At 42.9% G+C, this 26,055-nt stretch overlaps 1 protein-coding gene across 1 annotated transcript in view; it reads right to left on the reverse strand.

The window, feature by feature from the left end:
- The window catches only part of gpc3 (glypican 3), a 147,976-nt gene that overhangs the window by 24,112 nt on the left and 97,809 nt on the right, over window positions 1-26,055 (reverse strand). Inside the window, exons 4-6 of the mRNA XM_050043077.1 lie at window positions 21,825-21,967; window positions 21,155-21,280; window positions 15,667-15,778 (exon numbers count right to left, since the gene is read on the reverse strand). Of these exons, the coding sequence (XP_049899034.1) occupies window positions 15,667-15,778; window positions 21,155-21,280; window positions 21,825-21,967 (381 nt within the window). The remainder of the gene's footprint in view (window positions 1-15,666; window positions 15,779-21,154; window positions 21,281-21,824; window positions 21,968-26,055) is intronic.

Here is a 26,055-nt window from a genome sequence, read left to right on the forward strand (position 1 = left end):
AGGAAGCAGGGAGGAAACAAATAAAAGAGACATTTTTTTGGAGAAATGCTCAGTATGTTTTCCATTAGGAGAGGAAATCTGGCGCTCTCACTCCTCTCCTCTCTCTCCTCTGTGTTTCGAGACTTGCATCGGGAGCTGGCTTGAACAGGCAGCTGGATGCACAGAACATGTAATCAGGACGGCTATAGGCATCCCGCAGGCCACAGGGTTCACCTTCCCTTAACACAAAAGCGCAAGTCACACCAAGGAAACACAGGCTCAAAAGCTGCACACAAAGCCCAAACATGTGGCGGATTGCTCAATGCAGGCCAGCCCAGACAGAGACACAGAAACCGCAAGTCTGTCACTGCCTCCCACACATGACATGAACTCCACACAGGGTCACTGTTCGACACGACAGCTGCAACTGAGCCCCTGGGCCCAGCCACTGGTTGACCTGCACTGGTAGAAATCAACCTGCACTCACTGGTGCGCATCAGCTGTGGCCTTTTCACGAGCTGGCAGTAAGATCCTGCTTTACGTTAGACCGTAAATCACAAAATGATGTGAAGATAGGGAGGCAAATATCTCAGTATAAACGTCATAACTGTTAAAATGAATGAGTGATGTCGGGAGTGAAACAGGGAGAGGATGACTAATGAAGACAGTGAGCGTATAGAAAAACGGGTCTCCTTGTCAGTGTGTGTGATTGGGATCAGGCCCTATGTTATGTCCTCCTCTCCACGCACAGGACTTGTCTGGACACGCTGCTCATGACTCGGCCCAGACGGAATCTGCTGCTCTGAATGTTTCTATCAATGCCTCAACACATCTTGTCAACAAATCTAATCTACAGAACTTAGGGCTTAGGTTCCCAAACAGAGTACTGCTTACCATACATTCATAACAAAAGCCATGATTTCAGCGTCTTATGTTGATGGTTTCTATAATTGCTCCGAGCTGAAGGCTTAAAATGCATACAATCATCATGTACTGTTTTAAGCACAACACAGTGATGAAAACTGCTGACCTGATTTTGGGGTTTGTAACTGAGACTGTATAAAAATAATGGACGTAGCCACTGTGACGTCACCCACTGGTTTGAGGAGTGGATTTGACCTATAGACTGACGTGTAGCAGACAGCCTGTCATTTATAGCAGTCACACCCTTAATTATGTGTGACTTTGAGCTGTAATAAAATGTAAATGGGTGAGTTAAATAAAAATTCATACCCGTACAGTTGTCATGAACAGGGAAATTAGCTATAGAGACCAAAACTGTTTCTTGTGGGTGTAAACATGTTTATTTCTGCTGTAAATTTGGGCATTTTATCATGGGATCTATGGGGACTTGCTTCTGGAGCCAGCCATAAATAGCTATTCGAGGAACTGCAGCATTTGGCACTTCCACATTGGCTTCATTTTTCAGCCCTGGAGGTTGATGCTTGGTTTGTAATCATTCGGTACACCACCTTAAAGCTGCTTTAATCAATATTTTTACATTAACAACAGGTCAGATGACCATTTGTAATGTGAAATGGGTCATATTTAATGACTAACCCACAGAAAATGATCACAACCCTCCTCTCAGCTCACAGAGCTTGTTCGCTTCTTTCAGTTCATTGTTTTGGTTTTATCACCCTCACCTTTACTATTTCGGTTCACTCTCACTGTTCTCACTAATCTTAAGAAAAGGCAGCTGTTTTAGGCAAAAAACAAGCTCAAAAGACTCATTGTGTGCTTCTTACTTAGCATGAAACTAGACAAAGTTAGCAACTAGCTAGTGAGCACAGCAGAACATTTAGCAGCTAAGGAGCCAGATACCCCCATAAGGACTTGGTGAAGACAAACCAGACATATGAGACAAGACTACTGGACCTACGTAAAGGGACATTTCACATTCATTTTATTCCTACCAAACTACACCCACTAACCTTATCACTGCGCTTAAGGAAGTGTGCATCTACTGCTAGTTCTCCTAGCACCACTGAGCTTGCTAATGTTACAGCTCAGCTAAGGAGGAGGCCATTAATCTTTACATCTCTTCTCCACCTCTCGTTGATGAGTAGATGCATGCTTCCCTCTGCATGGTGATACAGTTGGTGGGTGTAGTTCAGTAGAAAGAAACTGACCCATTAAATTCATCAGGTGGCCAGAAACAGGTCTGAAAACAAGGCAGTACTGCAACAACCAAGTAAGGCAAGAAACAAGTGTTTAGACAATCAGGTTGTATTCAAGTTAAGCTAAATCATCTGAACCACTTCTTTTGGAAGTAAAACCAAATTGAGTGGACCTGGGATGTTGGTAATAAGCTGTCATTGCACAGAGAAACTGCACAAGCACAACTGCAGCGAGGAAACAGCAGGTCAAAGTTCACCAGGAAGTCTATCTGTAATCTGATGGATGTTTACAATGTAGCCTACAGCTACCTACGTAAGTTTACTGTTCACCTTTGTTTCTCTTCAAAGTAAGTTTGACTAACCCAAACCCAGGTTTTGTTTGCAGCATGTCTGATCGTCTTGTGTTTGTAAGATTTCGTTTCAGTTATGCTGTCATTCCTAAATCTCAGTGATTTCCTTGGTGAGTACAGACTTATCCTCCCCAGTAGAAAATGTGGCCAAAAATTTTTTTATGGTGCCAATCAATATTTTTACGTCATCATGTAACAGGCCTACTTTAGGCATTCAGGCATTTTAGACTGTGACTCTAGTTGTCTCCTATTTATCTCAGAGCTCCTGCAAAACCAAAAACATTCTGTTCAGCAGGTTGTACATATTTAAAACAGCGCAGGAGCCGATGCCCGGGTGACTGTGTTAGACAAATCAAACACATGACTTTTCAGCAAAATATTTTTTGTGACAAATGAAGGAAATGGACTTTCCTGACTCTTAATCCCCACATGTATACTGTGCTGCTTCTATCAAGTTTGCAGACGTGCTGCTTGGAAAAGAGAGCCAGGAGGAAAGCAGGAGAGTGGGAATGAATGAGGGACACCACGGGAGACAGACAGACAAACAGACAGACAGACAGACAAACAGAGGAATGACAGGAGGCACTTTCCACAGGGTGACTCATGGAAAGCTCCTCAGCATGCTGACAGGCAGAGCGGAGGTTCGGACGACACAGCCTGCCCTGCAGTCCCACCCGCTCTCATTACTCAACTTTTATTGAATCTGAAATGTAAAGAGGAGGGGGATGTATGCGCTCTCTCATTCTTCTCTCTGCTTCTTTCCTTCCCGTCTTGTCTTCCTCCATCTGTCCGCGGTCGAGTATGTCACGCAACGGGAGCCCAGCAGACAGTTAATGCAGACAAGATTAATTTCCTGATGTTAATTCCAGTTGGAACAGAAAACACAGAAAGAAAAAAAAAGGAGCTCTCCAGTCGAGTGTTAAACTGGGCGTGTGTCCACTCCACCTTTCTGACGAAGCCCATAAGGCTATTTCCAGATTTCTCTTCTCTGGACTGAAACCTGAATGAATGTTTAGACTTCGTTGGCAGGGACTCCATTCCTCTGGTAGATAATCTTTGAAAGCTAATGAAAACTCCTAAACCCTCTACATATATTTAAGATAGAAGATTAAATAAATTGTTGCCAGTTCATCTTCTGGAAGAATAAACCATTGTGTCTTCTGTTTATTCAGACATTCTCAGCTCAGATCAAGGCAGGGCCTGAATATACAGGGTTAAGTCCCCCTAGTATTAAATATATCTGGAATGACAACAATGTTCAGTCTTTTTTGAGGCTAACCAAATGAAAATCTTGACTTATGTCTGTGAATGTGGCTGATTGTCTGCATGGGGTTTAATAGTTTAAAAAGTCCCATTCCAGCACAGGCCGCTGGTTGCTAAATCAGATTACACCCCTCAGACAATCTCTTTTTGTCTGCTGCTCGTCTGCTTTACACGTTATCGCCGTGGTTCCCAGAGTCGTGTTGCTAAGAAACCCTCCATTTTAACATCAGCAGACTGTCACTCCATGTCCCATGATCACACCTAGTGGGAGCTGGCGGACGCTCGGTTGGGTAAGCGTGTAACAGAGAGTGGAGTGGTCTGTGGGGCTACAAGCAGCTGCTCAGCTGCCGGCTAGTTTAGCATGCAGCTCACTGGAACACAGAGAAAATGGCTTGAGAGTGCTGGAAAATAGCAAAGTGGGGTCAGCAAAACTACCCCATACTGGCAAGGTACGGGTGTCTGGCAAGATGAAAAGGCAGGGAGCATGTGAGGGAAAGATAAAGTTAGGGAGTGCACACACTTTGACAGGTCCAGAGAGGAGCCTCTACTCTGCTGTGCCACCCAGAGCACCGCCGCCCCAAACAAAAGGCAGAGGAGGAACAGAGGAGGTCTCTGACCCTCACAGTGAGACCCTCTGATGACCTAACAGAGACAGGAAACAGGAAGTGTGACCCCTGACCTTTTTCAGGGGGATCCTAACACGTGACTGTGCACAGTGACAACAAGCCCAGGATGTGTGGCTCAGATCAGAGACCGCAGCAGGAAGACTCAGCTGTTCATGTCTCTGCTCCATGACAGTTCCACAAAAAGCTAAGGATCAGCAAAGAAATATTAGATTTAGAGAACGAAAAGCCCACTGCACATACTGTCACCTGTGTGTGTGTGTGTGTGTGTGTGTGTGTGTGTGTGTGTGTGTGTGTGTGTGTGTGTGTGTGTGTATGCTGTTCCTGGTTAGCGAGCCAGGCGCCTGGCTTGTGCAGCAGGGTTTTTATAAGCCGGCTGCGTGATAATTACACCCAGTGGGGTGGTAGTGGTGTGGGAGCAAAGGGGCGGAGTGGGTAGAGAGAGGCGACCCCGGTTCGGGCCTCAGGGCTGATGGTAGGGGGGAGGCAGGGAAGGAGGGGACAGGGAGGGAGGGCGAGGTGGAGGTATGGAGGTAAAGAGGAATGGGTGGCAGTGGTAGAAGGGATGGTTGGGCCTCATTAGGAGGCAGACTAATTGGGAGGAAAAGGGCCCTCACATGCTCTGTCTGACCTCCCAGCCAGCAGGGGAGAAAGCTGGGGTGGGAGAGTGGTGTCTGTGTGTGTGTGTTTCTGTGTGTGTGTGGAAGTGGAGGAGGGGTTTATCTGATAGTTGGATTCCTAAAGTTAAGGAACCATAACTCCTCAAATCCTGAACTTACCATGAAGTCAGAAGTCTCCCGGAAAGCGAAAGGATAACATGCGTGTGTGGTGCTCTAACAGGGATACCAACTCTGCCTCCACAAACACCCTGCAGCTCCTTAGAGGTTTACACCAGGTGTCACACTTCATTTAAAGAACCCTCATGGCTTATCCCTGCACACAAATATAGCGGCATAACAGCCCTCCTTCCTCCTCCGCTTCCAGGGCAGTCGTACTTCACACACATAAAAACTAGGAAGGCGAGAGGACGAAGGCCCTGAGGGGGTATATTAAATAACGCTTCAAAAACCCTCAGTAAATAACATCAAACAGAAGTCAGACTCTTTGACTGGAGCGAGCATAATGGCCAGGTTAGCAAGTGTAAGTTTACAAAACAGCAGGCCTAGTCTGACACCCATGGTGTCTATTAGTCTGATAGTATGCACACCCTGTAGGAAAAGGCTGCCGCAAGCTCGCCTTGTCATGAAGCAGCTTTAATTTTATCTCTACTGTAATTATAATACACACAGCATATTATTTATTCATACATTTCAAAGCGTATTTGAAGTGTTGCTTTATTTCATAGCCACTTGTATGTGTCACCGCTGAATATGAGCTGGAAATGTATCTGCTGTAGTCATGTGTGTGTGTATATGATTAACTGCTGCAAGTGTGCACAGTAAAAACTGTCTCAGCTTAAGTGTAGGAGTTATATATTAAAGAGTGTATTCTGTACGAGCATGCACGAGGTGTCGAGCACACGCTGCCCAGGCTCCGGTGGCTCGGAGGAAGTGAGACTGCGTGATGGAATTTGTGGCGCTCGGGATCTGGTTTATTTTCCACCCTGGATTCCTGTCCTACCTGCAGGATTTTCCCAGGTTCTGGCTTCAATTAGACTGGGAAGCTGGGCGGAGGGGGGGGGGGGGGTCTAGGGGTTTAGGAGAGGGGGAAGAGGCGGGTGGGTGGAGGAGGTAAGGGCGACAGAGCTGGAGTCTGTCACACACAACTCAGCACAGCTGGGGAGATGGAAAGAGAGGCAGATAGAGAGTGATGGAAGTAAATGCTAAAACGTGAACAAGGTGCAAGACTAAAAGCACTGGCACGCAATGTGAGGATGCTTGTTATTCTTCAAATGACAGAGCAATTTGAACAGCGCATGATGAAATAATTGTGTTTAGCCGAAAGGCATTCATAAAACTCTTCAACAAAGATGTCTTTCACATCCAAATGTATCTCTCCAAAGAGTGTCATATAGCCAAGAAGAGGCTGTCAGAATGATCCCAGGAGGTCTGACCCACCAAATGGCAAACTCATCTGACAAATGAGTGGGAAACGCTCTGTAATCAAAGACCAATCACATAATTGCTCTATTTTGCCACTAGCTCAACCATCTCCTGTGAGATTAGTTGTTCAGAGGAGAAACCCGATACGCTGGGAAGTTAAACAGATGTTCAGAAAAACAAACTCTCAAGCAAATCTCCTCAGAACAAGAACACATCACCAAAATAATATGTTCTAATTTAAGAGCGCTGCCTCCACATATGTCTCCGCACAAGGGAACTGACTTGGCCAGTTTTTACAATAAGGGAGTATTAATGCAGTGTCAGAGTTACAGTGAAGTTCTCATTAAGAAAACAGAGAGACTTGTCAGACTGGCACTGCAGAATAGTATCATTTTGACACTGCAGCCAAGGAAAGCGTTGGTGTACTCTTTATCAACTTAAAAAGGGACTGTTCACCCCCAAATCAAAAATACGCATTTCCTTTTATTTGAGGTGCTATTTATCAGTCTTCTAATGTGAGTTGCCGATGCTGAGTGTTGGAGATATTGGCCACAGAGATGTCTGCCTTTCCTTGAATGTAATGTAACTAGATGGCACTCAGCTTGTGGTGCTTGAAGCATCAAAAATACACACTTGAAAAACTCAACAGCAATGTGTCTTTCCAGAAATCATGACCCAGTTACTCAAGAGAATCTACAGACCTTTTGTGAACAGTTTGATGAAGGAACTATTTCCTTTCTACCGACTACGCCCACCAATGGAATCACCGCACAGAAGGAAGAGTGCATCTACTGCTAACTCACTTAGCACCACTGAGCTAGCTAATGTTACAGCTCAGCCAAGGAGGACGCCATTAATGTTAACATCTCGACAAGGGCGTAGGTTTCATTTCAACATGGGTGGGGGACACATATGAAATGGGGATCTTGGGGGCTCTCCATTAAACACTTGATTTTCATGCATTCTGGCGAATTTCATTGCACCAATTTGTGCCTTTTCTGCAGCAATTTATGGTGTAAATGTATTTAATTTTTGTCTAAATAAAAGTCCTCTGCTACTTTTATGTTTTTATTATGGGGGACAAATGCACATGTTCTAAATATTGAGGAGGATGTGTCCTCTGTGACTCCCTTGAAATCTACACCTATGCATCTCGCGTTGTCATGAGCCTCTCGTCCATGAATAGATGCACCTTTCCTTCTGCATGGTGATACAGTTGGTGGGTGTAGTTTGGTAGAAAGAAAATAGTTCCTACATGAAACTGCTCACAACAAGGTCTGTGGATTATCTTGAGTAACCAGGTCATGACTTCTGGAAAGAGACATTGCTGTTGAGTTTTTCAAATGTTTTTTGGCGCTTGAGCACCACAAGCCACGAGTGCCATCTAGTTCAATTATATCATATGTATTTTTAATTTGGGGGTGAACTGTCTCCTTAACACACTGCAGGTCACAACACTCAGACAGGACCTCACACAGGAATTTGTTACAAAGTGTGAGCATGCACAGAAATGTCCATGGCTCCTCACAGGCTTGCACTGTTTAAAGATTCCAAGTCGAGAAGCAATAACCGAAGCAGAAAGCCATTTCTCTTCATCCATTTATAGTGCACAGCTCACTTTAAACTTGGCTGCAGCTCAGTCATGACATCAGCTGCTTTAGGCGTGAGAAAACGTTGTTCTATAAGCTGAGGCGACCGGCTCTGAGATTTTTTTTTTTCCCTTTTGGTGTTTAGTTTAGCCTCAAAGAGCCACAGAGGCAAGGGTCTCCCTGCCAGACTGTCTCTGTATCTGCTGATTCTCTGATCAACACTGACAACGTGAGAAATGACACATTTCCGCTGCATAGTTGCATTTCACAGCACCATCGTCACGGAGCACTTAGGAGTGGAGGAATGAAACATCAGGGGGATTAAAGTTGGAAGGAAGTGGATTCTTTGGAGGGGTCCCATGTTCCCCTCACTGTTGGAGAGAGTAGCCCCTATATTTTATGACACAGTCTTGCATACTGTGGGCTGGGACTGATTCGTGGTTAGAAAGTGGGTCAGTACAAGCTGGAAGAACCATTGATTGTGCTCACCGTTTGAGCCAAAAGGAGAATAATGTTCATTCAAATGGAAAACGTGTGCAGGATAAAAGAGTCTTATGGGACTTGTAAAGACCAGTATGTGGGTGACCCATGTTCTGAATGTGGAGCTGAATGCGTATAAAGGACAATAATGTACACATTCTTTAGTCTGCAGCTGTGAACATACTGTACAAGATGCTCAAACATAGAGACGACATCACGGGACTGAGCAGCTTTTAATCAGCATGGCACTCTCCTGGTCGACTTCCAGGAACATTACACATACTATCTCATTGCTGGCCTGTCCTCATACACTCCGCACATAAACAGGGCAGATGAAAGTAATTATCTGTGAGCTGTGGCCTGCTCTCTCATATCAGATGGTTAATTAGTCCATTTGCTTTTAGCCCTGCAATATCCAGAGCTGGTGGTCTTTCAACTGGCGGGGAGGCGGAGACCTTGTAAAACTGCCTTTAACTAAACAACATCACTTTCTCTAGACCTTTCAGAGGTTGTTTACAACATGCCGGCTCAGAGCAGCTAGGACCATGAAATACTGTGTATAGTCAATAAACATTTAGCGGGATTATAAAGCCAGTTTAAGGGGTTGCCTCTGACATCAGCTCTACTGGCAGATATGTTTTTTGGTCACGATTGCATCATGATTCTGCGGATGGCAATGTCAATCACTCTTTCCACCACTTTAACAACCTAGACAAGTACTGTATAAATTGCCACAAGATTTTGTGCAGACATTTATGGTGCCTTGAGGATAAATAATGACTAATGACTTGCTCATCCCCTGACTTTTAAATCTAGTCACCAGCAGGTCAAACATTTCACTGATCCAGTGAAATATCTCAACATCTACTACAGGGACACTTAACTTTCTTTGCCCGGGAAGCACTTTTGCAAAATGACAGGAGGCCAGGGGCCACTTATTACACTACCATTAGTAATATTTATCAGTATATATAATAAATTAAATGTCTGTTTTCAACCTTTCCATATTTACTGTACTCACTTATCTTTGCTTAGAGGCAAATCCTATCACAGCTAGTGGTACTTCCATTAATGAAAACTATGACCTTTTTTCCACGACAAAGACAAGCTCTTGATGAACTAAAAATGGATCTTGATAATAAAAATTATGATGAAATCTATGATTCATTTTTGTTGACCAGACTGGACGAAAAGTGGTGGAATATCAGACATTCAAAATGAGAGAAGAGAATGATAAATAATTTAATAAAACATTTTAGAAAAAGGTTTTGAACTAGAAAGCTGAAAAAGGCCGTGCTCCAATTTATCTTCTAATGCTGTATGAGCAGTGTGAGATTGGAGTGCCGATGGGCTGGTAAACTCCAGTTAATAGTCAGCACCAGGATGTTTCGCCTGCAAAAAACCTACAACAGAGTAGCGTCAGCGGTTGGTGCGAGTTATGAGTGGTAATTTGGCATTAAATAAGCAGCCGTGTGTCTGACTGTAGATGGTGGAGCTGTTGAATGGATTTGTGGAGTTTGTGAGTTTCAGTGGTGGCTGTTAGCAGCTAGGTCTGCTTGTTAGCCCGTGAACGGCAGCAGAGCGAGCAGCCGCCAGACTTCACATCTGTTCCCCGCAAGACTCAGATCTGGATTGTCTTGAGAAGGTTTATGGTTTGACGCTGTTTGACAGCCAGGTAGGAGGTTTGGTTATCTGTGAGTGTAACTGTGCTGTAAGTAAGCAGTCTAAACACAGCAGTGTTTTCTCTGACCGAGTCTAAAGTTTAGTTTTATTTACTGACTTTGTGAGACATGAGTGTAAACCTCCAGAATAACATATTGCAATTTAAAAATAATTGAGGCTTTGGTAAAGTTCTTTTTCTGCTTGTTAACAGTGAGATGGATAAGTCAGAGTTTACAATGAATCATCCTTTAAACTTGTCATAAACTCTGCTGGAGAAATGCAAGACTGTAACCATGTAGAAATCTGTTCTCAATTTTTTAGGCTATTTGTAGAAAAAGAATTATGTCTAAATGATTTTTTTTAAACTTCTGATACCTGTATTGGCCTAATTGGATACATTTCAAGGGGGGAAAAAAAGACAAAAAGTTGACCAAATTGTCATGACTTTTTGTTTACTAAGACATTTTGAGTTGTTGTCAAGTAAAACTTGACCTCTGTTGGAGGGTCCTGGGGATCCTCCACTGAGACTTTTATGAAAACAAGCTCTATTTTGATGCTTTTTATACATTCTGATATCTTATTCATACTGACAGTGCAAAAAAAATTCAGTGTGAATCAATTTATTTTTGTTGTGAATTAAATAATAGTCAACGGGCCACCCAGCACCTTATTGAGGGCCAGATTTGGCCCAGGGACCGTAAGTTGACTATCACTGATCTACTAAATGGAATGACACAAAATTTTGTAAAGGAAATTCATAGTTTCCAGATGATGTATCATAACAACTTTGTCAACCACCTGAATTTTCAACTAACCCCATTGTGAATTTTTAAATACTGTATTGTATTAACTTTGGTGATCCATTAACTTTTTATCCAGCACCACCATCATGTCAAAATTCTAGTTCATGACCATAAGCCTCAGCTGTACTTGGTGCTAATTGTTTGCATGCTAAACTAAGATGGTGAACATGGTAAACTTTATGCTAAAACATCTGAATGCATCACCTTGTCAAAGTATAGCCTCACTGAGCTAACTGTTGAGTCCTCAGGCTCAAATGCACTAAAAGTGTCTGACGCGTGCATTTTGAAATACGCCTAGTGTTTTAAAATGGCTGAACATGCACAAAAGTGTTTTGAGGTATGACACACTGCTTTAGAGCTCCTACTCTGACCTTGTTTCAATTTTGGAGCATCAAATGAGGACAGAGCGACCAAAGTCAGTGAAGCAGAGAGAAGAACAAGGACAGAGAAAGGCAGACATACAGCTGGAGCACACACCAGTTTTGAACAATAGCTAACAGGTGATGTTAGCTCTGTTAGCTTAGCTTACAACTTTATAAACAATACCACTGTAATTCTGCAGCACTTAATAAAAACAACTACTAATGCCAACACCTATACTAGGCCTACTATGTATCTGAACCATTGTTTTGTCATGTCAGATACTAAAAATAATAAGAAAAAAAAGGCAGAGACCCTCGCTAGTTAGGCCATCGCACAACAGACACTATTATCCATCATGAACATTCACTGTCATCCACTAGTCATAAAACTTAACTTGCTGCATAAACATAATTAATTAGCACAGTGCAGTGTTATGATTAACTGTGCTTTATGTTACCCACCTGGAGGAATAAATAAAAGAAGAAATTCGATGGCTGCCCCGGTGTTTTACTGCCAACCTGACGAAAGCAGCAGCACGCAGGGTGCACACAGTTGCTCTCATGCCTAATGGTTACTCCAATAGAGTGAATGTGTGGTGGAACAACACATTTCTTTTTATATTGGCAAATTTCAAAAATGGATATACAAATGGTGAGGCAAAATAACAGGAACAGCTTACAATATAATGAAAACTGACACATAAACATCATGAATTGAAACCTCAGAAGTGATCATAAGGTTGAGTGAGCTCTCTCAGGCTGAAGAAAACTTTAATATTGTAAACTTCACAAGGGGAGTTTTTATTGCAGGGCTATTGTATTATGTTGCATCATCTTGTGAGGCGTTCCTATTATTTTGTGTACCCGAGTATAGTGATGAATTGTAGTAAAAATATTTGTGTAATCTGATTTTTGCACAAATGGCTTTGAGTCATAAACAGTTTTACTGCACATGAAATATGCAATCAAGCGCAGTCCGTCTTTTGTCAGATGTTAATCCAACCTATTGATGTGGAGATCTAAAGGGAAGTTGGAGTTCAAGCAGAAATGTGCCTGACTCTGCTGTATGGTCATCAGATATGGGATTAAAAGCTCCCATGTGAATCGTCCATCTGCATTAATATCAGGCGTTTATGTAAACAGCATCAAAACCCCATAAATGTCCACATGTATACCACGTCATCAGTACAACATCGGAACCATTGTGAAATGAGTATTAGGTTACTGAACTGAGAACATCTGATCACACACACACACACACACACACACACACACACACACACACACACACACACACACACACACGGAGATAAAGTTTGACAGTGTCCATGTTTCTAAAGGATTGTCTGAATGTCTGTAACACAATGAGCTCAGTCATTCCACCAAACTGCATTTCCCTGCAAAATCTCATCAAAAGCCCATCAGGAAACTGATCCACATGGTAAACAGTCTGCGCTGCAGCAGCTCTGCTTGTAATCATATGGGTACAAATGTTTGTCCCTGTCAGGGCAGGAAGTTTTGAAAGGCTTATTGCATTAGAGTGTGTATGTGTGCATGTCCTGTGTTTTTAAGATTAAAGGATGTTTCTAGTTTATTACAGCTACACTGGCTTTTATTTTTGGCCGTCATTCCTGTTGGTATCAAAAACATCATATGCAACAAGTTAACTGCTGAGATGTGGAAATGTTCAATGCAGTCACCAGAGTAAATGTTGCCGCTGTATTTTTTGGCAAACCAGGGATATGCTTCATTTGCAGTGTTGGGAGTAATATGTAATTTATTCCATTAGATTACTCAAACTAAGTAATGTATTCTAAATACTTTGGATTACTTCTGGAATACTTCAAAATCATCTTGCTGATCTTATTGGGTCTTTTCATGCCAAAAACACACAACAGTGTCCTGGCTGTGCATCTCCTGTCACTGCACTGCACACACTTTTTAAAAATCTATCTGTTTATGGGAAATGCGTGCCTCATATGAATTGAACACAATGTCGTAACAACAAGGGAGCGTCGCTCTCTGTCCACGCTGAATCCGTTAAAGATGCACTTCTGTTATGTTATGTCAACAAGCCACATAGCCTACCTATCAGCTGTGTACTCAACAGGGGATGTATCCACTTAAAAGATGGACAAGTACTTTCTTTCTACGTTGGTACTTTTTAAACAAAAAAAACCCACATTTTATATTGTGATGTTTACTGAAAATGACAGACAATATGGCCAACAACAAGGAAGGATGTTATTAGCAATGGTAATTTACCAGAAACCTCCTTGCGATCTCCCTCCAGCCAGCTGCTTCCTCATTTTGTTTTTTTTGTAGTTAAATGAGATATTGTGTAGATCACTCCCCAATTCAACCTCATGAATCAGCTGTCCCGCATCCACTGTGGTGCTTGCAAAGCAAGCGACAGGAAGGACACGATGTGAGAGCAAATGCACCCAAACAAATAAAATAATACATTTAAGTAATCTACTTTTTGAATATGGTAACTGTATTTAAAATACCACCAATTTAAACTGTAACTGAATACAGTTACTCATATTTTGTATTCTAAATACGTAACTTACTTGTATTTTGTTACTTCCCAACCTTGTTTGTACATTTCACAGGTAGCTGATATGTTCAAACTTAACAATTCTTTCTGTTTCAACAACACTGGGGTTCATGTGTGATTATATTTCGGCACAAAAAGATTACATTTCGGCTTTAAATACCCGGTTTGGTCACCACAAACACGGCTGGAAATGACCCAATGCATCATTTAAAATAGAGTACTTGCTTTGGTCAGTCTCAAACAGTAGTCTGTTGCTGTCTGCTGCAACATACAAATGTATACCCATACCTGTAGTTTTTACAGAAATGTACAATGCCAGCATATTATTCTGGCGACTGGGCTGGAATGTTGCAACACTGATAGAAAGAAGTCAGATGAGGACAGGGACACGCACAGTGAGATGATCATACAAATTTTTAGCATACTTCCTGGTTAGATGAATTTATTTGGAAGAGAAAAATAAAGGTGAGCAGTAAAATAATTAACTTGACTGTATGTTGTCAACATCCTTCATATTTTAAGGACCTCACTTTTGGTTTAACCACATAATAAAGTGATTTGGATTATCTGGCATAACAGTTGCCTGTATATAACCTGTCAGATTACCTGCCCAACTTTGGTTTTCACCCTGTCTGACTTTTTTTGTGATGTTGCTGTGATCTAAGCAGTTACTTAGGATAGTACAGTGTTTTTAAACAAAGTACAAAAGATGGTCAAAACTATAAAAAATAGGACTCACATTGGAATTTTTTAGACCTGCATGTAACATTGCGAGTGAGATCGGGGGTGAATCATGACGGAGATTTTTGAAGAGGGTAGAGGGTAAGTAAACACCTAACACTTCTGTTCAAGTACCGCTCCTCTCGCTTACAGCAGGCCAAAGCGTACATGAGGTAATACAGCAGAAGTAATTGAGAAAATTACAGTGTCTCAAACCACAACCCTCTGTATTTTTCTTGAGGGTCTCTGGTTGTCAGAGTCGGAGTGGAGGAAGGTCCACAGTTGCTCCTTGGATCTCCCAGGTTGTTTAAACAGGAGAGAGGGATTCTAATCCACTGTGACAGGCCTGCGGCACTCAGAAGCTCAAACACATACGTGTAGACAAAAACGCGCTCACGCAACCAGACTTCACAGATGTGAGATGGTGTGTGTGTGTGTGTGTGCGTGTGTGTGTGTTGGAGGGGTGGGTGGTCAGCAGCCATCCCAAGTGTTGACAACTACAAGTGCAACCACCAGGAACCAGGAAGTACAGACAGATCTGTGGGCAGATACATCTATCTACAGAGGCTGACTTTGAGCCTGCGTGCCAGCATCTCTGCACTCAGCCCACTCCAAAAGGTGGTTTCCATGGCGACAGCAGCAACGAAAAAAGGGGGCTTTGGCCTTGACGACAGCTGGGGCTTACAGAGGATGGAGGACATAATCTATTCAGAAGTTTCCAGTCAGTAGTATTTTTTTGTTGTGTTTAAAAACAGAACATGGTGTTGACATCACCTTGAACACAGATTGTCGATAAAGTTTCTCTCAAATATGAGAGAGAAAGGCGCAGCACAGCAGAAGGCATCTTCATTTCACATCTTGTCTTGTCCTGTGCTGACCTGCAGCAGCTTGGAAATCAATGTCCAATTGTGAACCAAGAGGTAGAACTAATGGTGAGGTAAACCCTTACGCCTCCACAGAGGAGAGGGCAACTTGTGTGCGCAGAGAGACGGCTTACTTGAGCTGTTGTAAACTTTAAAAAACACAGTTTAACAAGAACTCACAGGAGCAAAATGACAAGTGGTGGAAACACACAGACCCTGGACGACACACACACGCATGGACACAGCTCACCTGGTTGATGTGTTTGAGTTTGTCTATGATCTGGCTGATGATTGGCTCAGGGGGCTTGTTGCTTCGGGACTCTGAGCCGGGGTGCGCTCGCTTCAGGCCAGGCCCAGGAAACCTGACAGGCCAGAAAGAAAAATAAATAACTCACTTCTTATATTTCTGATTGTTTAGAGGAGTTTCACTGAATTTAGAAAACCTCAATTTGAGCTTCATGAGTGGGAGACATAATGAACTGCCGCTGCTCTATCACTCCACACAAGGCGCTTATCACCACCTAGTGTTGACAACATGAATGACAGCTCCTCTGTTTTTCTTTTTTTGTAGTTTAGGGGCAGAGCTGCAGAGCTGGAAATTTAATTTGTAACTCAACCCTTTCCAAAGGACTAACTTTTCCCTCGCTGAAGACATTACGTCTATAAAGTTAAACAGGGGATAATATTTTTAATGTTTCAAGATATCTTTTTATATTTTTAATAAAAGCAGAGGAGACTACAAACCTCTCATGGAAGAAAAGAATTTTTGTTCAGAAGCATCAGCCTTTAGACAGAGAGGCTGTTAAATGTTGATATAAAAATGTTTTACTATTTCAAATTCAGCCATGAGCTAAAAACATCTTCAAAGGAGTTAAACCATTACACAAGGTCTAGCTGCTAATTAATTTCATGCACATTAAACTGGTCAATTAGTGGCTTTTAATCATATCTGGTGTAAATGAGAGGACATTAGCAGAGATGTGCTTTTGTCCTGCTTTAGCAGCGAGGGTATATTTAGGTAAAAGCAGCCTACGGGCAGGTGCTTACATGTCCCTGTGTGTAACTGAGGAAACGCGGCTCTGTTGACACCTGTGTATGTTATCAAGAGGAGGGGCTGGAGAGTCTGAAACTTTCCTGCAGGTGTTTCACCGCTCTTGGCAGAGCCAGGATTTAACCCCTTCCCACCACACCATCGCAGCTTTGGCATGAGACAAGCGTGTCTGGATGAGTTAGAGTCAGGATCGACAACATATCCTCCCCCGGGCACCACAGTGATATGAGTGGTGGTGAGGGCAGAGGTCATATCTCAGCGTAAATGCCATCTGCTATATTGCTGCAAATGTTGGACAGGTGAAGGACAAATAGGCCAAAGTGGGGAAAATTATTTTCAGAGGAAAGGTGAGCAAGAGAGAAATGAGTCTTGAAAAAAACATGTGTGTAAGTGAGATTGTGTGTGTGTGTGTGCAAAGCATGAGGTCATACTCTGTTCTCATCACTGTGACACCGCCCTGAGCACCCACACACATCCAAAAACACACACACACACACACACACACACAAACCTTTCACCTGCCATCTCCATTCATCAGTCTCCCGCTCTCCCCTAAGCCAGACTTTTCATTAAACTCAAATTACATTTCCCCAGTTATTTATTCTTCTTATTAGCCATGATCTCACCCCCTCTCCACTGCTAATTATCACATTAATAATGGAGAGAGATGTGTGATCCATTAAGGCGAGGAATAGAGGAAATATGGGTCGAGGAAGGAGGATTAGAGGAGGGAGATTTTGACTGACGATTAGGAGCCGAGGCAGGTTAGCGTTTCACGTGCTAGATGCCAGTCAGATAGTTTTACCGAGACGTAATTTAGTGTGTCTCACCGTTAAAGTCTTTTTCACCACTGATAGTCTCAGTTGTCAGCTTTCGGTTTGTTATCTGATCGTTCCTGTGTTATTGTTCGCTGCCAGCGGAGCTGATGAGATCAGTTAACTCCAGTGATAACCTAATCTAATCTAACACCAATTACCATGCTATTAGGTCCAGTCTGAATGAGATGCCTCTCACATCAGAGTAAACAACAGGAGGGGAAGAGACCCCAGGTGTTGAAGGACTATATAATGGAGTCTGACGCTTTTCACACCGAATGATCACACTTCCAGTCCTACGATGCAGACATGGTCAAAGGTCAGAGTATGTGGGGTGTAAACAGTTACTGTTAATACACTGTACGTCTCCAGGCTGAATGTCATCTTGAGCAAAAACCAGAATCAAATTTAGATGATATCATAAAAACAGCTATAAGGGACTGTATGAAAATTACTGAGGTGGTGAGGGGGCCAAAGCTTGTCTTCATCTCTGTTAAAAAAGGCAAAGCCCCTCTCCAGGGGTATTAATGTTTTTCTTTTAACCCACATCTTCAGAAACAAACTACAACATCCGCCCGACAACATGTCTCAAATCTGTACAACTTGTTAATTGTGTACTTCAAATTGAATCTTCATATCTGGTAGAATTTCCAATGTGTGCTTCCAATGTAGACAAGTGGCATGGCTCTGGGGATGGCAATGTCCATCTGTCTGTCTGTGCACCATTTGGTCCAGCCTGAAATATCTCATCTATAAAGTAATGCAAGGATTCTGCTTTCTGTTAGTGAGCATCACCCTGATTCCCTCGTCCAAAAAGCCAGTGGTGTTTTTCCATTGGACTGTGGATTATTGCAGAAAATAAGCTCTGTGGCAAACAAAAAGTTATGATACTTATACATTTTGCTCAGCAAATGAACACCACTTTTATGACCTTTGAAGCGTAAATACATCCCCAGAAGTAAAAAGCTAACATAAGGTTATTAACGAACTACTCTATGGTCCCATGACTTCAACATTGCCACCCCATTGAGACTGTAAAGCTGTGTTCGGCATAATGATGCTTTGTGGTCTCATTTAAACACTTGTTAGCGACCACCTTTTTTAAGATGTGTAAAAGCTTCAAAATTCATGAGTGGGGTATTTAATGTCCTAGAACAAGACGCTCAAGTATGTCCATTTTTTTTTCATACAGGCTGTTCCCATAGTCGGAGACAGTCCAAAAATATTAGTAAACATGAACAACTCCCAAATACAAAAAGCTAGAGTGCTAAAACTCATATTTGTGATGTCATAGGATATAAAGCTCGGAGCTGCTACATAGACAATGAATGGTAAAAGATGTTCTAGATGATACTGAGAACACCCAGGGAATGTTCTGAGTATATGGGTACGTTTTCTGTTTCTGAATTGAGAACACTATAATAGAATAAAGCTCATGACCACTCTGGTTTTTGTCTTTGAAAGACAGCAGCTCATGTTCACAAATACTGACTGAACCTCCCTCAGCCATGGAAATAACAAATTGGTATTCTTGATTTATGTGGTGTTCCCCTTTCAGCTTGTGTTAATATTATTTTAGGCATCTAACCAAAAACCCAATTAAAAAACCACTGACTTTGAGAGAGACTTCGGAAATATGCTCACTCATTCACAGGTTTTAGGACTCATTCCTGCACCACAGTATTAGATGGATTGGCATGAGCTGTGGTACATATATCAATGGTCACTAGACTTTGTATTCTACCAACAATCTGGTAATTCCCTTGACTTTCCTTCTGAGTCCACCATGAGGTTGACATTTGTAATTTTTCGTTAACTGTCTTAACAACTACAGGATGGATTTCAGTTTTATCGACTTAAGACATTCGTGTTCCCCTCAAGATGAACTGTAATCATTTTTCCTCTCACACCACCAGATCAAAATTGTATTCTGTCCAACACTTTGGTTTTTGACCAAATACCTGCAAAACTAATGACATTCCCATCAGCCTCAGCTGTACTTCCTGCTCAGTCCCAATGAGCTGAAGTTTGACTGTTAACATGAAGTAAGATAAGAAATGGAAAACATTACTCCTGCTTTACATCAGCATGTTGGCACTGACAATGTGAGCATGTTGCCATGCTGACACTCACATTTAGCTTCAAGTAAAGCTGCGTGCTCGGGGACGACTGCTGAAAATTTGCCTTTTGGATAACACAGGCACATTAACTGTGATCAATGTGCAGTGTCCCTGGAAAATACATTATTAAAACCCGGGTGCAGTGACAAAACTGTTGTTCCTTGCTTATGGCAAAGTGCACCTTTATGAATCACATTACAAGTGAAAGTTCTTTTCCTTGTGACTTTTTATGTAACCGTAACTACTTTGCAAAGGAATGATGAAAGAATATATTGATTTAGGATGATAAAATAAAACTCCCCTGCTCTTCCATAAAAGTCAGACTACTCTACCTTCAGCCAGAGGAAAAAAATGACCTCCCCTCCCCCTATTCATTTTCATTTTCATACAGTCCCTGAATCAAATGTTCACAGTTGACATAGCATCTAATCTTTTATCACTTATCACACACGCATGAGTTTACACTGTCATTAGATCCAAAAGAGGAATGGAAATTTACTGTTTTGACTTGACACGGCACCCCATCTGTTATCACAGTTATCAGTGTAACGCTCTTTGATGTGGTAAAAAGTGTTGCTCCTCTGATCTTGGCTCCAGGTGGGATGGTAAACACGTCTGATAAAAAAGCGCCACATTTAGCTGCAAAGATCACTCCTCAAGTATCGGAGACATTCAGTACCCGACCCCTCCAGCGCTTACCCCCCGCACCCACCCAGTCTAAAATTATCTGCATGAGACAATACGAGAATGAATGCCACGTTTGGCTCTGGAGTCAGTCCTATCTGTGAGGATAATGGAAGATGATCCAGAACAAATCTCGGAATGAAAATGTACCCCGAGTGAATTTGCAGGCATATGCCCTCACAGATGACACAGAGAATTGCTTGCCTGGAGGCATTGTAATCTCTCCATCATTTCGTCTCCTTTCTTGCCTCCCAGCACCTTCCTATCACACTGTTTGGTCCAGTTTGTAATCATCCCCTCAGGACAGCTCTGCCCTCATGCCAACCTGATGTCTCCTCACAGATTGAGACTCTTTTCTATCTCTGTGACAGACTCTCTTTCAGCAGTTTGAGAGAGCTTGGAATTTATTCTCAGTCCTCCCTGGGAACCAGAGGTAAAACATTAACCTGCAGTGCTCCTCGTCTGAATTGTGTGCCTCTGCATTGATTAAATTCCACACATAATTTACAAAGCAAAAAAAGGAAAAAAGGATGATATCTATAACCATCTAAGCCAAATTGAAATTGGGGCCGGCTGACGGTGCGGGCGGAAAGGAGGAAGTTATGATGTGTGGAGCCAAAGGACAGGGGTGAAGTGAAATATTGCGCAAACCAAATGAGGTTCTGCAGGGTGCACGGGAGATGTTGAATGAAGGAGGGGAGAACGATCGAAACAGCAATTAACTAAGCGAGAAGAAGGTGACAACACGCCTGACATTAATAACATCCCATAGAGCCAAAGTCAAGATTTACACTCACACTCGGTGGGAGAGGGGGGCCCTCGTGTGAGGCTCATCAACTCTGGGCAAACTTACCCTTCAACTCACCTACAGTCTCCTGGGTATGCCGCTGGACTACTGGGAATTCAAGAATCAGAGCAGGCTATTTGTATAACTGATCATCTAGTAAGGCAATAAACCTGAGTGGGACCATCCTGCAGGCTGGAGGCTGTGCTAGGTAGCAGATCTGTCTATAGGGCTCACAGTGTGTTTTACAGCTGTAAATACAGGCAAATGAGACACTGATTTACCTGTCTGTCATCTCCTGCCCATTCCAGCAGAGGGAGTGGTTCGCTGGAGCAGGCTCATGGCTGCACAGCGCCTCCCCAAGACCACTGTAGAAGGAGCTGAAGCCCTTTAGGTTGGAAATGAACTCCCTGAGGAAGGCAAAGAAAGGAAATGTTCAGCATAGAGAGAGACAAAGAATAAAACTTCAGTTAATCTGAATATGACTCACACACATCAGCAGGGAGAGGAGCAGAGAGATAAAACTGTCCTACAGTGAGAGAAGGAGAGGCACAAGGAAAGAAACACAAAGAAGAAGAGGCAGAGATGGAATGAGAGAGGGAATTCAGCTTGAGAGCGAGTCGATGAGATCCCCCTCGAGAAGGAGAGAGTAAAAGAGGCAAGAATAAGCAGTGTCTCTGTTCCTAATTGACATTAATCTGGCCATTGTGCTGCAGAGGCCAGCAGCCCCGCTGGGCATTATTACACTGTTCATTTAAGCCTGTTATTGCATCAGGGGTGTTGAAAACACTCAGGAGGCGAAAGACTGAGTGCTGCAAGGTAACGGGAGGAAACCTGTCCACAGAGTCAGGGACAATATTTTTCTGTCACTGCCCCTGAAGTGGTCTCGATAGTGAGTGCTGCTTCATCAGCTGGAAGGGTCTCAGTCTGGATTACGTCTCCTGATTTCCTCACCTGCGGAGGCCGGCTAAAGTCTCATCAGAGTCCAAGGATGAGGGCTGAGTGTTGCGGGCTGCAGAGGCAGCGGGAGGCTGGGGAGGGGGGGATCCGACTGAGCGAGAGGCCCGCTGAGGAGTGTGTCCACACATCCCGCTTACCTGCAGAGGAGACAGGAGAAAATGAGAAACCGGGATTGAGTGAGCGAATTCAGTTCCCCCAAACCTCTTCACCTCACTTATGTTGCATTGCTCCCAGTTCCTGGCCCTGAGCCTGTTTATTCAAACTCTTAATAGCAATGACACTGCAGACAGTAAGAACCTGTCAACAGCCAAACTGCCGGCCTTACTCAGCTGAGCCCCTCTGCAAATTGTCATCTGTTTGGGTTTGTTTATTTTTGGGAGGGATGAAAGCAGGGGGATTTGCATAACAAACAAGTCATTGTATCCTCTGCCAGCCGTTTCCGCCTTGTTCGAATTTGTAATCATAACACTCCAAAAACGCGAGCGTGAAAATAAGGCCTCTCGTTTGCTTCTTCTTCCCCCATATAAATGCCATTGTGTTTCCACACGGGACGACATAACAATAATAAATAAGAAGTCCCTCTCTGTCTCTCAGAGATAATGGACCTGGCACATTCTTTTCAGGTGCAATAAAAATGCAAATGGCTGTTAATGTTTAGCTTGTGGTTTAATGATTTGCCGGTGGTTTAATTTCCCCCGGGGATACTGGCCGAGGCTTAATTCTGCCATGTAATGTTAACAGCTAATTGTGCCCAGCTCCCCTTTAAGTGAATAGGCTGGCACTACTGCCGCTGAATACTGATGTGACCTGATAGAGCAGCACTGGACATCTTTATCTGGTGGCAACTGTGGCCACAAGCGCTCACACACACATACACACACACACACACACACACACACACACACACACAAAGATTTCCCAGCGTAAACAAAAATGAATCATTTTATGCAATTATTCATTTGAACATAATGCACCCAGGCCCATTAACATGATAAACATGCACTCCTACATAATATAATGGCAAACCCACACACTTGCATGCGTGCTGACACACACAGAAATGCTGATCAGCTGAAAGACAGAATGATCAGGGTTAATCAATGCAGCCTTGTCATCCAAGGATACAGTTCTAGTCACGGCACAGACACCTTAGTCCACACACACACACACACACACACACACACACACACACACACACACACACACACACAATCCTGATAGTCACAGATGGTTGAGTTCTCCTGCACCAGGCATTCACTAATACCCTGCATCCCTGACTAGCCATCTCCACTAATACTGCCCCACTGTGTACTTGGGGAAATCTCTCTTTCTCTCTCACACACACACACTTCAGCCCATTGTCTCTGCCACCTCATTCTCTTCCTCTCGTGTAATTCTCTCGTTCTCCTGCGCCTGGAGCGAGTGCCGGTGCTCCCACAGGCCATGATTAATGTGATTGGAGCTGCGTTCCTCTTTTTGTTTGTGCGTTCCCGGGAAGCCGTAGGGGAGTTGTGGCACAAGGGAGAGACTGATTCAGCACGCGGGCCCCTCTGCCGCCGCCTCCCATTCCCCCCCCCGCCCGCCGATTGTTTCCGGATTCTTCAAGGAAGGGGCTCATTAGTGGGGTATTAATATCACCCAGGGCTGGACTAACACAACCAACAGGAGAGTCTGCAGATAAAGCCTGCCTCAGCGTGAGAGCTCTGAAATATCTGCACACTTTTATCTGCACCAAGCAGCCTGCCTCACTGAGAGAGAGGTGCTGACGGCCTGTAATACAACACACACACACACACATACACACACACACACACATAGACCTCACAGTCCACACGTTCGTGCACTTGCACACCTGCGTCTCAGGTTCCATGTGGCGGTGTGCTTGTGCAAACATGAGGTAAAGATAAACTCCAAACAAATCAATGGCAATTCATGTGGTTCCTGACACTCCAATGTATAATCAGGCTTTTCCATTAATCTTAATCAAAAGGAGTCGTTAATAAGAAAACAGTGTGTGGAGGAAAGATGATACTATCGGTGTTATAAAGGTGGCAGGGTGCCATGCACAGCTGTAACAACATATTGGAGAATATCTGGTGAGTAATGTTTGTGTTCCAGGGGAGTCCAGGCTTAAGGGAGAGACTGAGTCAGCACTCAGCCCTCCTCTTCTTCCTCTTCCTCCTCCACCTCCTCCTCCATCTCTATGCATTGTTGTCACCAGCATAGGAACTGACTTCTGGTGGAATGCACACATTATAGGCATCCTATTTCAGATGAAACCCTTTCAAATCCTCCCAGTGAAGTGGAAATGAAAGTCTCACTATATATATGTCAAAAGTAAAGTTCCAGACAGCTATCATGGTTTAACTTCAAATGGATAGGGCACTGTCTGGATTTGAAATGAGGAATATGCTGCAACAATCTCTCAGTTTGATGTGGTGTAAATTGTTAGTTTTGATCATGTAAGCTGTAGCAGCTGTTCCCAACCGAGAACAACTCTCACACACTGTCTAACTTGCAAAAATGATTATTTTAATGCTGCAACATTTCAGTAAGAGACTAGACTAACTAAATAAACCATCAGGCAAACATCAGGCAGTTTTCCTGATGAAGGACTGGTTAATGAAAAAAATGCAAAAGTTGTGTTCTGCTCATCTCTCCTACGCACCTGTTTGTAAATAGTTGTGTCAAGTATTCCTTTGCAACAACCTTTTTTGTCCCACAGCCACACTAAACAAAATAAAACAAAACAAACCAAAAAACCTTCAAAGTTCTATTTATGCCATTGTTAACATTAACAAACTGTAGCAGCAAACAACGATTTGCTATGTAGAGATATAAGTGACAGCATCCTAAGCAGGGCATGAAGTTACACTCACTGTGTGTTTGTTTTTATCCAAGTTTCACAGCTCCTTGTTGAGGTTAAAGGTCCGGTCAGGAGTGCATGGCATTGCGAATCCCTCTGTGTGTGTCCCACTGGTTAGCTAATTGTCCCTACAGTTACAACTGATAACCCTGTCCTGGAAACGTAATGCCCACCCTCCAGTTCCCCTCCAGGTTAACACTGTTGGCTCTGTTAGCACCGTCGCTGCTATTTGCACTGTCAGCACTATTAGTTAGTTAGCACCATCGCCATTTCAGCTCAGCCACCTTCATGTTCGCTTGTGACGTCAGAGGTGAGAGCCGTGTGCAGGCAATCCCAACCCAGACTCTGAATATTGTATGTAGCACCTTTAACAGACGCCAGTGAATGTGTTCTATTCATATGATATTAATGTGGAAGTTATTTAACACCATTCATGTGGATACTGTTAAAATATGTTTTTCAAACAATTGAACTGTCAATGTTAAGGTCAGTTTAGTGAAGCTTGCATTTATATCAGAGTGAACTCGATGTTTCAGCCATTAGCTAACTAGCTATTTCAACTGTTTATGGATTAGGCTACTTGTTGCTAACCATTTTGACCATTTATCCATCACTTTTAGCTAAGTGTTTTCAATTATTTATTTGTGTTGCAATGTTTGTTTCTCTCTCTTAACACAAACATAATAAAATGCATATTTTTTTCTTTTCAAATGAGCAAAGCTAGCTACTCCACAGGCTTTCCACTTATCCCATTAAATCTCCAGACATATCAGCAATAGGGTTGTCTGCTGAATCCACTCCAACACTAGGTGCTGGTCAAGGCAATGACATCGAGGAGGAAATGACTGCACACTAAGCTCCAAATGATTTTTAAGACACATTCAACACAATCTAGCCTTAAAGAAATACATCCTACACCTAGTATTAAACAATCAAAAAGGATAAACATACATATATCTGTGTGGTAAAAAAAGGTTTAGGCTCATCTTTTTTGCAAATAGATAGGCACTTTTTTCCTATTTTTAAAATGGTCTTTTAACGTTGTGTTTTATAAATGTTTGTCTCTATGTTATTTCTGTATCTATACATCTCTATAATGGCTGAATGACTGCAGGCCCATGTGCCCATTTTTAGATAATCCTCATTAAACTGGATTATGGAGACATCTGAACACTTTGCTTCATACCTATACACTGTGGATATGAAGCATTCACATACACAGATCAAAGCTGATTAAAACACAACACATGTACTCACATTGAATTTATCTTTAAATCTCACTAATCAGTTCAGCTCAGTACGCCTATTTAGTAAATCCACCGTGTCAGGAATCTCGACCTCACGTTAATGAGATCAACA

The sequence above is a fragment of the Epinephelus moara genome, chromosome 4 (assembly GCF_006386435.1).
Source record: "Epinephelus moara isolate mb chromosome 4, YSFRI_EMoa_1.0, whole genome shotgun sequence".
In the NCBI taxonomy this organism is placed as follows: Eukaryota; Metazoa; Chordata; class Actinopteri; order Perciformes; family Serranidae; genus Epinephelus; species Epinephelus moara.